This window comes from Odocoileus virginianus, chromosome 7 (genome assembly GCF_023699985.2).
Source record: "Odocoileus virginianus isolate 20LAN1187 ecotype Illinois chromosome 7, Ovbor_1.2, whole genome shotgun sequence".
Classification (NCBI taxonomy): domain Eukaryota; kingdom Metazoa; phylum Chordata; class Mammalia; order Artiodactyla; family Cervidae; genus Odocoileus; species Odocoileus virginianus.
The window spans coordinates 47758463-47773669 of NC_069680.1; the positions used below are offsets into that span (position 1 = coordinate 47758463).

At 39.2% G+C, this 15207-nt stretch overlaps 1 protein-coding gene across 3 annotated transcripts in view; it reads left to right on the forward strand.

Annotated features, from left to right (window-relative positions):
* Nucleotides 1–7091, forward strand: part of LOC110147625 (chondroitin sulfate N-acetylgalactosaminyltransferase 2) — a 55224-nt gene extending 48133 nt beyond the window's left edge. For all 3 annotated transcript variants that reach the window (XM_070470672.1, XM_070470671.1, XM_020909264.2), the window contains one exon: nucleotides 4097–7091. In XM_070470672.1, the coding sequence (XP_070326773.1) occupies nucleotides 4097–4389 (293 nt within the window). In that variant the 3' untranslated portion in view covers nucleotides 4390–7091. The remainder of the gene's footprint in view (nucleotides 1–4096) is intronic.
* The last annotated feature ends 8116 nt before the right edge of the window (nucleotides 7092–15207 follow it).

The following is a 15207-nucleotide window of genomic DNA, read 5'->3' on the forward strand; positions in this document are numbered from 1 at the left end:
ATTTCTCTGAGACATGTTCATTTTTCTTCATCCATTTCCTCTTGTCTTTCGTGTAACATAATCTCAATTGATCTGTCTTCAGGTTCTCTGATTCTTTTGTTAGTTCATATCTACTTGTTGAGTTGCGCTAGTGAATTTTTCATTTGAGTTATGGTGCTTTTTAACTCCAGAATTTCTCTTATTAAAAATATATGATTTCCATCTCGTTATAATGTTCTGTACTTGATGAGACATTGTCATTTTTCTGTTACTTCTTTAAGCATGGTTTCTCTTAATTCTTTGAACATATTTATCATGGTTGTTTTGAAATCTTTGCTAAAACTGACATCTGGTCCCTCTCATAGGCAGTTTCTGTTGCCTGCTTCTCTTTTGATATATAGGTCACAGTTTTATTTCTTTCAATACCTTTCTTTTTTGAAAATGAGACATTTTAAGTTATATATTGTGTTGATTCTAGATATTAATTTCCCCTGCCCCCAGGGCTTATATTTTGTTTTACCTTTACTTGTTTATTGACCCCACCCCGGTGGCTCAGACAGTAAAGCGTCTGTCTATAATGTGGGATACAGTGGTTCGATCCCTGGGTCGGGAAGATCCCCTGGAGAAGGAAATGGCAGCCCACTCCAGTATTCTTGCCTGGAAAATCCCATGGACAGAGGAGCCTGGTAGGCTACAATCCATGGGATCGCAAAGAGTAGGACACGACTGAGCAACTCCAATTCCACTTTACTTGTTTATTGATTGACTCGGCTTTACTATTTCAGTGAATTATGGCTCCCCATCCTCCATCTCATGTCAGTTCTCACGTCACTCATCAGGGTATGTGTACAGTCATCCAGGGATGACATTGGATTGAGTGGATATCTTTTTCACTGTCTCCTCCCATGCCTCTGCTGGTGTCACGCCCAGTTATTAGGCTGCATTAATTTGCTCACAGGACAGTGCTCTGGGACATAGATTGCTCCACAGTCTGAATGAATTAAACTAAACCCTTTTGAAAGTGTTAGTCCCTCAGCTAAGTGTCTGACTCTCTGCAACCCCATGGACTGTATGTAGCTCACCAGTCTCCTCCGTCCATGGAATTCTCCAGGCAAGAATACTGGAGTGGGTTGCCATTCTGTCCTCCAGGGTATCTTCCTGACCCAGGAATCGAAGCCAGGTCTTCATTGCAGGCAGTTTCTTTACCATCTGAGCCACCAGAGAAGCCCTTAAACCCTTTTGTAAGGTAGTTTTGGAGGCAAGTTTTTGAGGTTTGTTTGGACCCCAGGATGGCTCTTAAGTGTTTCTCTTCCTTCCTCTCTGGTAAACTGGGTGGCCTACATTTTAGCTTGCCCTAATGGTTACCAGCGCCTCTTAATTGTTCATCACCAAATCTCCAATATTTACAGGAGCCCCTTTAGGCCTTAATTTCTGTACACTTTCTTTCAGATAAAGTCAGTTCCTTTGGGAAGAGCTCTGGCGTGTTTGTTCTTATGGACTGCCTCTTCCCCTAAAAAGCTCTGAGTCTCTGCTCGAGACCTGGGGGTGGAGATGGTGACACAGTTTTCTCAGAGGGACACCCCTGCCTTCTGATCAGAACATTAGGTGGGAGCCGAAAGGCCCCTCTCCCTCTTCAGTTCAGTTCAGTCGCTCTGTCATGTTCAACTCTTTGCAACCCCATGGACTACAGCATGCCAGGCCTCCCTGTCCATCACCAACTCCCTCTCCCTAGTGAAGAGCCTCTATCCTGTGAATGTGGGCTGGGGAAGACAGGGAGCCCCTCACTCAGCAGCACTTGTTTGCAATTTCACCTCTTTCACTTGGAGCTTGTATTCCTTCCCTCTTTCCTTCTGGCTGTCCCATTATACAAACATTATACCTTTGGTAGTTGTCCCATAGTTCTTGGATGTTCTGTTCTGTTTTTTTTCTTTTTTCCCCCCACCTCCAATCTTCTTTCTCTTTCGTTTCAGTCTTGGAAGTTTCTATTCATGTGTCCTCAAGTTTAGAGATCTTTGCTCAGCCAAGTCCAGTCTACTAGTGAGCCCTGCAAAGGCATTCTTCCTTTCGTTACTGCTTTTTATCTTTAACATTTCTTTTGATTCATTCTTAGAATCTATCTCTGCTTCATTGCCCATCAGTTCTTGCATTTTGTCTTTTTCCATTACAGCCCTTAGTGTATTAATCATAGTTGTTTTAAATCCACAGTCCTATATCCAACATCCCTGCCATATCTGAGTCTGGTTCTGATGTTCCTCTTTCTCTTCAATCTTTTTTGACCTTCAGTTTGCATGATTTTTTATTTTGTAGCTGAACATGATGTACTGGGTAAAGAAGACTGAAGTAAATAGGCCTTCAGTGATGTGATGATAAGGCATGGGAGATGAGAAAGTGTTCTATAGTCCTATGATAAGGTCTCAGTCCTTTCTCTAGCGATCCTGTGAATCTGGACCATGAATTTTGCAGTCATTTCTCAGACACTGCCCCCAATCTTACGTAGGACAGGATGGCTAGAGTGGACTAGTTGGCTATATCCTTTCCCCCAGATAGGTTAGGCTCTGGTAGGATAGTTTTTCCTGAGGGTAGACCTTGTTAGGAACAAAAAACACCCTGGCATATTTCAGTATGGTTACTTTCCCACTCGTGAAAGCACTGCAGGATTTTTCTGCAGTCTTCATTGTGAGAACCTGGTAAACCTAGAGGTAAACTCACAAAAGTGTATGGGCCCCTCTGGAGTTTTCAATTCTTAGATTTTTCCACTGAGCCTCTAGCAGTTCATCAACTCAGACTTTCCTACCCCTGTACTGGTTCCCCTGGAGATTTCTTCTAGTCTGTTTCTTCTCTAACATTAATAGTTGTGATTCTGTCTTACACACCTAGTCTGTCTCTTCAGTTTAGGGAAGAGCAGTTTGCCCTGTGAATTTCTCTGAGGGATCTGAGAAGAGTTGAGTTTTCAGTTTGTTCAACTTTTTATTTGTTGGAAGGATGGAATGAAGGTCTGTCTGTACATGTTGGACAGAAATGGGAAGTCCTCTATTTATTTTCACTGTCTACACCATCTGTAATATTTGAGGAACTTATTCGTATCTACAAGTAAGAAAAGCCAAGATATACCAAACATAGCATTTAGTAAAGCTGTGATTATTTAAAATAATACTTTTCGGAGATCTCAGGATTCTTGTCATCCTGTAAGTATGAAATTAAGTGACATGGAATTATTTGATAAAAGACATCATTTGGAAACCTAGATTTTAATAACAGAATTAATTTTTTTCTCCATCTTTCTGAATCCTTTCTAACTCTTCAAAAAACCCAAAACAGTTTGTATTCTCCATGCTTCTCTACAGTTAGTTCAGCCTAAATCAACTTAAAAATAGTATGAACTTGATCTATGCTCTAGGTAAGGCTGTAAGTGACATTTAACATTGCCAAATCTACTTGATTCTGTTTAATTGAGCAGCACATGACCATTTCTTCCTTAGGATGCTTTCCTCACTTGACTGCTGTGATGACACATTCTCCAGAATTCTCTTCTTCCTCTGGGGCTGCCTCAGTCTCTTTTGCTAACTTTCTCTGCCTGTTTGCCCTCCAGATACTTGGCATTTCTTAGCAGTTAGACCTGGGCCCTGTTTTCCTTATAAACTTTCTTAGTAATTTCACCTACTAATGTGGCTTTAAATCATCTGTGTGTCCATTCTCAATTTTATGTGTCCCACTTGGCCCATTTCTTGTGTTTTCCCCTCTGGAAAATTTTCTGTGACCCAGAAAAATTTGGATCTCAAAGGTTAGAAGAAAAACACCATAAAACACTAATGGTGGTGATATTGTGAGTGATTTAGGTTTCCTTCTCCTTTATTTGACTTTCTAAAAATTTTCTATAAAACTGAAGTTGGCAAAGTATTCTCAAATATTTAGTCTTATTTTGATACTCAACAACAGACCCTTGACCTTCCAGCTATCAGCTGGTAACTGTATTTCTAAGCCAGGATGTCAGTCCTCTACTTCAGGTGTCTTTAGATTGTACATGTCATCTTATTTGAGGCAGAATGTTTAAATCTTTATCAGGTTTGACTCTGCTCTGCCAGGCAGCTATTTAATAGTATGAGTTTTGATCCTGCAGGTGGATTTGACATGGAAGTAAAAGGTTGGGGTGGAGAAGATGTTCATCTGTATCGAAAGTACTTACACAGTGACCTGATTGTGATCCGGACTCCGGTTCCTGGTCTTTTCCACCTCTGGCATGAGAAGCGCTGTGCTGACGAGCTGACCCCTGAGCAGTACCGCATGTGCATCCAGTCCAAAGCCATGAACGAGGCCTCTCACTCTCACCTGGGAATGCTGGTCTTCAGGGAGGAGATAGAGACGCATCTTCACAAACAGGCATACAGGACAAATAGCGAAGCTGTTGGTTAATGTAATCATTGACACATTATCTGAACCACAAACCAGGACTATTTGTTTAGCCTTAATTCCAATTCTAGATGCAGTGCCTCTTTCAGGAAGACATGCTTTTGTGTTCTTGCTGATGTTACTTCAGCAGTTTAACTTGGTGTGAGAAGAAAAAGCAGTGTTGCAATGCAGAGTCTCTTTTTCTGAACATACCTCACTATGGATCATTGACAAATCAAAATCTGGTATTTGTTCTGAGAGTAGTCTTGAGTTAAGTTCTACCTGGCTTCATGTTCTGATGTGTATCCTGGTTGCATCTGGGCTGAGGGGTGAAATGTGTTGTGCTCAAGGTAGGTTGGAGCATCCTATTCCTTTAGAGAGGATGGAGTGTTATGGATGGAGTGTGTCAACAAGGGTTCTTCACCTGCTGACCACTGAGTCAACCTGCTTGGTTTTATATGAAGATCTTTGGTCATTTGCTTAAAGAATCCATTTTCACTGAAGCAGAGGATAACTAAATGACATATCTAAAATTCCCAACTAATGAAGAGCAGGCAGAGATAAAAATTCCTCAGCTTTGTGTTGCCTAGCCCCCTGAATGTCTATTTTTAAACAAATGGGTAATAGTAGAAAATACTAAGGATAGAATCTATCACTTGATCAAAAATATAATGTGTTATTAATTTATCATCATGTTCAGGATTAGGAGTCAGAGTTGCTGTAGGCTGTTCTGAACAAATAAATATGGAAACACCTTAAACATAACAGTTAGTTATGCTGGAACACAGGACACTAGGGGTGTCTGGGAACATCAGTTTACATGAGCCAAGGCTCTTGCAGGGCCTCCTTGTGGCTCAGAATAGATGAACATAGCATAGTGTTGTGTGTTTTTTGCTTTGTGTTGTCTCATTTAGCATGGATCCATATGTTTGTTTTATCCTTTTTGTCTTCTATGTTAATTATGCTACATCTGTATTTACATTATTATAATACTTTGAGTTGAGGGGAGAAAAACCAAGCAATTTAATGAGGTATGCCATAAGATCATACTGATTCAAGGAAAGGGGCAGAGCAGAACATTGTCTAAATGGAAATCTGAATTATAGAGTATTTTAGGGAATATATAACTTGCAGATAGAATGATGTTTTAATTGAGGTATAAATTATATTAATGAGACAAGATGAGGAAGCAGTTACATTCAGATAGGACTGTACTGTGCTGTTTATCACACATGGATCTTTTGCCATAGGGTCAAGCGCTATATCCACAAATTGGAGATGTGGTGAAAGGTATGCATAGATTTTTGAACCTTTTGCTTTTCAAAGGGACCTATAAGGAATTCTTTCTATCGTATATAAACCTCTGAAAATTCATGGAAGACAAATCATTATTCTTTTTGCTCCGTATATCATATCATCTGAAAATTATAAGTCCCAAATTTCTTGGTGCTACATGAATTCAATTTTACAGTAACTCTTACTGTTCTTTTAAGTATTAAGTTGGGATTCCTTTTAGACTTGGTTTTTTAAGATGTGTAAAATGTTCTCTGCAAAATTGTTCAGGTCATTGTCTCCTTTTATATACAGTTATTTATTGTAAAGACCAGTGAATTAAGATATTTAAAGTGAGAGAACCTAATTATTTACAGAAGTGAGTTGTAGTTTGTTTTTTGACAGAACCAAATGAATTTTTTCTTTTTTAAAAAACAAGCTTTTAATTTAAATATGGAAGCTAAGCAATGGAAACTTTACTATGTTTTTGATAGTAAAAGGTACCAATAAAGTATTTTATTACCAAAAGTTAAATCAAAATGTGATAAGCTAATTTCTTTCTGTTGAAAAGTATCAAATACAGAAAATTGCATGACATATAACTGTGTACTTTAAAGAATAGTGACGCCAACACCAGTATAGCAGCTATTCAGATTAGAATCTCAAACTTTGTTGATGAAAGGCCTCTGTGTGCACTTTCTTAATCACATACCCTCACTCTGTCCATATAGTCACTATCCTGATGATTTTTGTGATAATTTTTCACTTATTTTTCTTCACTGTTTTCCCAACTATGTATGTATATCTACACGATAGACTATTTTGCCTGTTTTGAATTAATATGTGTATTATTTCATCATATATTCTCTAACAGTCAGTGGTGTTTTTTTTGTTCATTCATGTTAATCTCAAAGTTAATTCATTTTAATTACTGATTAGGATTCCACTAAATGAATACACTGCAGTATTCTTTCTACTCTTGATAGATATTTGGATCACTCATTTTTTTATGTTGTTTGTTTCCTTATTTGCTTTGGCTGTCACAAGCAGTGTTGCCATGAATACTGCTGTGTGTATCTCTTACGAGCATTTGAGAACTTCTCTAGGAGTAATGATGCCAAGTCACCAGTTGTGTGTATATTCAACTTACTTCCCAAAGTGGACCACTTCCAGCACTGTAAGAGATTCACTTTGCATTCCTGGCAATACTTAATTATGTCAAACTTTTTAATTCTTGCTAATCTAGTGGGCTTTAGGCATGAATTGTAGTTATAATTTTCATTTCCAGTCTTTTTGCCCATTATTATAAATTCATAAGAATTCTTCACATATTCTGAGTACTAATTCTTACTGGTTAAATATTTGCAAATATCTTCTCTGGGATGTAACTGTCCTTTCCCATTCTTCATGGTACTTTTTGATGAATAAAAATTAACTTCAATGTGTTTAGTTAATCTTTTTTCCTTTATGTATTCTTTTTATTGTTAATTTTTGACATCATAATGGGGAAAAGTATTTTAAAGCTGTTGTTCTGTATTATCTTCTGCGTACCTCATACATAGCTTTATTCTGAAGGATTGTCATGGTTATTTGTAACCTTTGTACTTTCATAAAACTTTTAGAATAAGCTTGTTAAGTTTCATGAAAACTTTTGTGAATTTTTATTAGAATCTCATTGAATCTATAAGATCACTTTGGGGAAAAAGTACATTTTATCATACAGAGCCCCCCAGTCCTTGAACATGATACTATCTATTTTGGCCTTTATTATCTTCAGTTAAGTTTTGTACTTTTTCACACAGTGGATTTACATGTATTTTTTAAAGTTTTTTTTCATAGATAGTTTGCATTTTTTATGCCACTGTAAATATCTTTTTTTATTTTTTGCTGGTATTTAGAAATCAAACTGATTTTTGTTAATTTTTGTGTTCAGTAACCTTGCCAAACACAATTTTTTTTTTCCCACACCATCATGTGGGATCTTAGTTTCCTGACCAGGGATCAAACCCATGCCTCCTGCAATGAAAGAGTGCAGTAGTAAAAAACAAAAAAAGAGTGCAGTGGTAACCACTAGACTACCAGTGAAGTCCCAAACATTTCTAGTATTGTATTTCTAGTTGGCATTTTTTCTGTTACGCAGTTATGTTTTGTTGCGGTCCTTTAATAGACTGGAACCTGGTGGTCTGGAGTCGATGATAAGAAAGTAAAAGAGAGAGAAAGAGGCTGATATTCTTTGGATTACACAGAAAACCAGTAAAGCTCTTGACACAGAGCTTGCACTGCTTCATGTAGGCACCAGGTGCCCTCTCCAGGGGTGAAGGCACAGTGTGCCTTCTCGAGAGGGTCTTAGAAGCCCGGGCAAGAAAGTGAGCTCAGTGGGCTTCTCTGCTCCAAAGAATTAGCCTGAGAGAGAGAGAAGGAAAGAAAGCTCTGATGGAGTGAAGGTGTTTTATTCAACATAGTGTGGGTATATATACTGTCTTACAAGGTAGCTATTTTCAGCAAAGATAAAAATCAAAAGTCTGGACTTACAAATTATCAAGGAAACATAAGGCGATCCATATCAAAGAGAGAAGGTTGTAAATAATCACTTTTACCATCTTGTCTAACTCAATGAAACTAAACCATGCCGTGTGGGGCCACCCAAGACGGTTGGGTCATGGTGGAGAGGTCTGACAGAATGTGGTCCACTGGAGAAGGGAATGGCAAACCACTTCAGTATTCTTGCCTTGAGAACCCCATGAACAGTATGAGAAGGCAAAATGATAGGACACTGAAAGAGGAGCTCCCCAGGTTGGTAGGTGCCCAATATGCTGCTGGAGATCAGTGGAGAAATCACTCCAGAAAGAGTGAGGGGAGGGAGCCAAAGCAAAACAATACCCAGCTGTGGATGGGACTGGTGATAGAAGCAAAGTCCGATGCTATAAAGAGCAATATTGCATAGGAACCTGGACTGTTAGGTCCATGAATCAAGGCAAATTGGAAGTGGTCAAACAGATGACAAGGGTGAACAGCGACATTCTAGGAATCAGTGAACTAAAATGGACTGGAATGGGTGAATTTAACTCAGATGACCATTATATCTACTACTGTGGGCAGGAATCCCTTAGAAGAAATGGAGTAGCCATCATGGTCAACAAGAGAGTCTGAAATGCAGTACTTGGGTGCAATCTCAAAAACGACAGAATGATCTCTGTCCATTTCCAAGGCAAACCATTCAATATCACGGTAATCCAAGCCTATGCCCCAACCAGTAATGCTGAAGAAGCTGCAGTTGAACGGTTCTATGAAGACCTACAAGACCTTTTAGAACTAGAGTTTTGCCAAGAGAATGCACTGGTCATAGCAAACAACCTTTTCCAACAGCACAAGAGAAGACTCTACACATGGACATCACCAGATGGTCAACATCGAAATCAGATTGATTATATTCTTTGCAGCCAAAGATGGAGAAGCTCTATATAGTCAGCAAAACAAGACCGGGAGCTGACTGTGGCTCAGATCATGAACTCCTTATTGCCAAATTCAGACTTAAATTGAAGAAAGTGAAGAAAACCACTAGACCATTCAGGTATGACCTAAATCAAATCCCTTATGACTATACAGTGGAAGTGAGAAATAGATTTAAGGGACTAGATCTGATAGAGAGCCTGTTGAACTATGTACAGAGGTTCGTGACATTGTACAGGAGACAGGGATCAAGACCATCCCCATGGAAAAGAAATGCAAAAAGGCATAATGGGTGTCTGAGGAGGCCTTACAAATAGCTGTGAAGAGAAGTGAAAAGCAAAGCAGAAAAGGAAAGTTAGTCCCATTTGAATACAGAGTTCCAGAGAATAGCCAGGAGAGATGAGAGAGCCTTCCTCAGTGATCAATGCAAAGAAATAGAGGAAAACAACAGAATGGGAAAGACTAGAGATCTCTTCAAGAAAATTAGAGATACCAAGGGAACATTTCATGCAAAGATGGGCTCAATAAAGGACAGAAATGGTATGGACCTAACAGAAGCAGAAGATATTAAGAAGGGGTGGCAAGAATACACAGAAGAACTGTACAAAAAAGATCTTCATGACCCAGATAATGACGATGGTGTGATCACTCACCTAGAGCCAGACATCCTGGAATGTGAACTCAAGTGGGCCTTAGAAAGCATCATTATGAACAAAGCTACTGGAGGTGATGGAATTCCAGTTGAGCTATTTCAAATCCTGAAAGATGACTCTGTGAAAGTGCTGCACTCAATATGCCATCAAATTTGGAAAACTCAGCAGTGGCCACAGGATTGGAAAAGGTCAGTTTTCATTCCAATCCCTAAGAAAGGCAATCCCAAAGAATGCTCAAACTACTGCACAATTGCACTCATCTCACACGCTAGCAAAGTACTGCTCAAAATTCTCCCAAGCCAGGCTTCAGCAGTATGTGAACTGTGAACTTCCAGATGTTCAAGCTACTTTTAGAAAAGGCAGAGGAAGCAGAGATCAAATTGCCAATATCTGCTGGATCATTGAAAAAAGCAAGAGAGTTCTAGAAAAACATCTATTTCTGCTTTATTGACTACGCCAAAGCCTTCGACTGTGTGGATCACAACAAACTGTGGAAAATTCTGAAGGAGATGGGAATACCAGACCACCTGACCTGCCTCTTGAGAAACCTGTATGCAGGTCAGGAAGCAACAGTTAGAACTGGACATGAAACAACAGACTGGTTCCAAATAGGAAAAGGAGTACATCAAGGCTGTGTATTGTCACCCTGCTTATTTAACTTTTATGCAGAGTACATCATGAGAAATGCTGGGTTGGAAGAATCACAAGCTGGAATCAAGATTGCCAGAAGAAATATCAATAACCTCAGATATGCAGATGACACCACCCTTATGGCAGAAAGTGAAGAGGAACTTAAAAGCCTCTGATCAAAGTGAAGGAGAAGAGTGAAAAAGCTGGCTTAAAGCTTAACATTCAGAAAACTAAGATCACGGCATCTGGTCCCATCACCTCATGGGAAATAGATGGGGAAACAGTGGAAATAGTGTCAGACTTTATTTTTGGGGGCTCCAAAATCACTGCAGATGGTGACTGCAGCCATGAAATTAAAAGATGCTTACTCCTTGGAAGGAAAGTTATGACCAACCTAGATAGCATATTAAAATGCAGAGACATTACTTTGCCAACAAAAGTCCGTCTGGTCAAGACTATGGTTTTCCAGTGGTCATGTATGGATGTGAGAGTTGGACTATAAAGAAAGCTGAGCACCAAAGAATTGATGGTTTTGAACTATGGTGCTGGAGAAGATTCTTGAGAGTCCCTTGGACTGCAAGGAGATCCAACCAGTCCATCCTAAAGGAGATCAGTCCTGGGTGTTCATTGGAAGGACTGATGCTGAAGCTGAAACTCCAACACTTTGGCCACCTCATGTGAAGAGTTGACTCGTTGGAAAAGACCCTGATGCTGGGAGGGGTTGGGGGCAGGAGGAGAAGGGGATGACAGAGGATGAGATGGCTGGATGGCATCACCGACTCGATGGGCATGAGTTTGAGTAAACTCCGGCAATTGGTGATGGACAGAGAGGCCTGGCGTGCTGCGATTCATGGGGTCGCAAAGACTTGGACACAACTGAGCGACTGAACTGAACTGAACTGAACTGAACCATACGGCTCATAAAAAGGAAGAGGGTTGTAAATAGTTACTTATCATCGTATGGAAAAACTAACGAAGGAAACGCATGCGTTCCTCAGCCCTGGGAGTAGTGTGCCACTCCTCTAAATTCCTGAATATTCAGGAATTAATAAGAAACAGAGGATTCATGACAGATCCGAAACAGCACACAGGAAGCCTCCTGTTACATGCTTTCTGACAATTCCCCCTATTTTATTATATTTGTTAAAAAGGTCCTGTCCAAATGAGTTTTTGTTAGTATTAACCAACATTATAGAAAGACAACAATAAACAACAAATATAATTACCAAGACAATCACCAAAGTTACAGTTCCAGACCCGATGCTGTGGGTAGTACTTTGAAACCATCCCCTTGGGTCTAGCCCAGATAATTGATCAACAAGTTGTTCAGCTAAAGTTTCCAAATTAGTGGAAGAGGGAAGATGTTTAGAAAAAGTTTCAAAGATTTCCTTTTGCAGTAATTGTACATTCAGAGAGGCATTATCATGTATATTTTGTAAATGAAATTTGATTTGTTCCCAGTTGAAGGCACTATGAATTGAGCAGGAGTAACACAAAATTGAGTAGGATTCCAATCATGTTTTAGTATCACTTGTTTTTGCAAATCTATTAATTGATCTCCGACCCATTTGATGGCTGCTTTTAGTTCTTGTATTTCCTTATGAATATCCTCATCTACCTGAGCCTGAGTAGCCCACATATTATGAGCATCCTCAGTCCAATTTTGGATAAAATTATGTGTTTGAATTGAGGTTTGTAAAGCAGTGCCGGCAACAGCAGCAGTGATGCAAATAGCTATTAACCCCAAAATGCCAAGAATCAGCCATCCAACGAATCGTTTAGATAATTGGAGCAGTTTAGTAAGTAATCTGGAAGCGAGTCCAACCATGGGACCTTCTTCCCAGGGTCATTGGAGATTTATTGGTAACCACAAATGACATCGAGATAGAAGAAATCAAAAGAGAATCATTTTTTAAAGAAATAGAGGAGTTAAGACAAGTATATAGTTTGCAATTAATACAAGTTACAGAACATAAAGTCTTATTAAATTGTAAATTTACTGTGGCTATAATAAAAGGAAGTGGGACACAGGCCTGTATAAAATATGACTGATTATAGCAAAAGAAATAGTTACTATGACCACGATTGGTCCCTGTGAAATGTCCGGTCCAAGTCCCAAGTTTTTCGGTGGTGGCAACAAGTTTCCAGATGTCCCATTGTTCAGGCCCACTCTGTTTATCGAGGACGATCTGAGGACAAGGGATGCTATTCCACCAGGGGTGCTATTCCACTGTCAAGCCAGCCAAGAAGTCCTTTGTCATGGTAATACTCTATCATGGTGTTAGTAACTCTGAGTAGCATAATCACATGCAGTGTTGTTTATATCATCTGAGCAGTTAGATAACCACATACCATGGGGTCCCTAATCGACAATGGTGTGGCTAGCCACAAATATTAGTTTTCCTGATTTGGCTTGACATTTGTTCCAACGAACAGGAGTATATTTAAAGTTCTTATAAATAAACCCTTCACATAATGTTCTTTGTTCTTTCCCTAACTCTTCCCCTAGTTTCAGTAGTATAAACATGGTTCATAGACAAAGAAAGGGCAGTAAATAATCCAAGCAATGTCCAAAAGTCTTCTTTTGGAGGCAGGACAAAAGCCCAAGTTTGTCGCTGACGTTTATGCATAATTCTCCTGGGCCCAGGTACAATGGGAGGACTTCATAGCCTAAAGAAATGTTAATTAGTTTTCCTTCCTCCCTGGGGTGTGATGGCCCCTCCAAGTTCCAGGGAGGGGGCATAAGGGTGGAGTCATTAGTTGATATCCTTTCTCTGTCCATTTTATGACCTGCAATAAAGGGGGGGGGGGGTAGGTAAGTAAGCCCAGTTAAATCTGATTAGTTAATCCGGGGGTAGCACAGGCCAACAGAGCATAGCGATAAGAAGGTTTTCAGGACTCCAAGGCATTCCCTGTTGAGAAACCAGATTTTCAGCTTGATTAGTAAGGGTTTTTATTTGTCCCCAAGTGGGGAGATCATAAGGTTGATGCCGCCGAGGGCGGCGCTTCCTGGAGATCTTTAGAGCCGCCATGGCCAGTATTGGAATTTCTTCCTCCTGGGGTTCTTGTTTCGTCTCCATTTTGAATGCCGGGGGTCCCCTTTGGGTCGAATCTTCCGAAGAGGAAGCCATGTGAGTTCGTTGGATCCATCTGGGGAAATACAAACATATCCCTTTCCTTGTAAGATTAGTTTCCCAGATTTCCATTGTTTCGTTAACCCGTCTTGGTACCAAATGAGCAGAGGAGGAGGTGTCCTTCAATTCCTCGAAATGCTTTTCTGTTCTTGTCAAGATATCTCCTTGTGGCAAGTTAAAAAAAAAAATTTAAACAAATAAAGCTGTATTAACAATAGTTATAGGTTTAGGAAATATCTTATGTTGGAATCTAGTAAAGTCTGCTTTAGATAAGGAAGACAGTAGTGTTCCTGTGTGTTCCCCCTTTTTAAATTTTATTTGCAACTTTAGTGTGTGATATGTTCATTTGACTATGTCTTGTGTCTGTGGATTATAAGGAATACCTGTAATATGTTTAATAGAAAAAGATTGTAAAAATTGTTTAAAGTGTCTAGAAATATAGGCAGGGCCATTGTCTGTATTAATAGAACGAGACGTTTCCATTACAGCAAAACAAGCTAATAAGTGAGTTGTGTAGCTGCACCGCGAAGAGGTGTGGCCCAAATAAAAGAAGAATTAGTGTTGATACAGACATGCAAGAAAGAAAATGGAGAAAGTTCAGGGCAATGAGTTACATCCATTTGTCATAGTTCATTAGGTTGTAAACCGCGAGGATTAATACCTTGTGTGATGGGTCGAAGATGTAGGGGTCTACAAGAAGAACAATTGCTAATCATTTTTTAAGCCTGGCGGTATGGGATTTTCCATAGCTGCTGTAGGGAACCAGCATTGTTGTGCAACAGAGCATGCTGTTTCTTCGGAGTAGCAAAGGAAACCAGTTTATCAGTCTGCTCATTACCATAAGTCATGGGGCCAGGAAGGCAAGAATGTGCTCAAATATGTGTAATATAAATGGGAGAATTGAGGTTCTAACAACAGATTGTAATTTGAAAAAGAGTTGTTGAATAATGGGTTGATCGGAGTTTATGGTGGAGGTTTCTATATTTTTTAATACAAAAACTGAATATATAGATTTAGAGACTATATTAATGGGGTAAGGATGTAGGCAAATAACTTGAATAAGAGCATATAATTCATTTTGTTGAGCAGAATGAAATTTAGTATAAAAGACTTTATATTTCTTAAGAGACCAGAATGAAGCTTTGGCGTTTTTAGTCCCATCTATATAAAAAAACCTCAGCTTGTGATATAGGCTGTGAGCTGATAATGCAGGAAATAATAAATTCAGTATTTTTGGAGAAATTCCACAGCTTACCAGAAGGATAATGAAATGAAATTTCTCCAAAATATTCCAGAAAAGCTATTTGGAAATCGGTAGAAGTTTGTAATGTGTGTTCAAATTGAGATTTATTGATAGGTTTTACAATTTTATGAGGATCAGAGCCAATTAGAGTTTTAGTCCTATTTCTTCCATTGATAATGATTAGAGCAATTAAATCAAGGTAGGAGGTAAGTGACTTTATTCCCCTAAAACGGGTATAGATCCATTCTACTGGGTGTTCTTGTTGGGCAAGAAGTCCCGTGGGAGAATGAAGAGAGGGGAGCGTAAATAATTCTAGAGGTAAATCTAGTTTGATGCAAGTAAGATATTGTTTTTGTAATTTATTTTGTACTAGAGTTCCTCTTGTGCCACTTGAGAAGGTGAACAAGGGCAATTTTAATCAGGATCTCCTTTTAAAGTATTTAAATAGGTTATTTAGTTG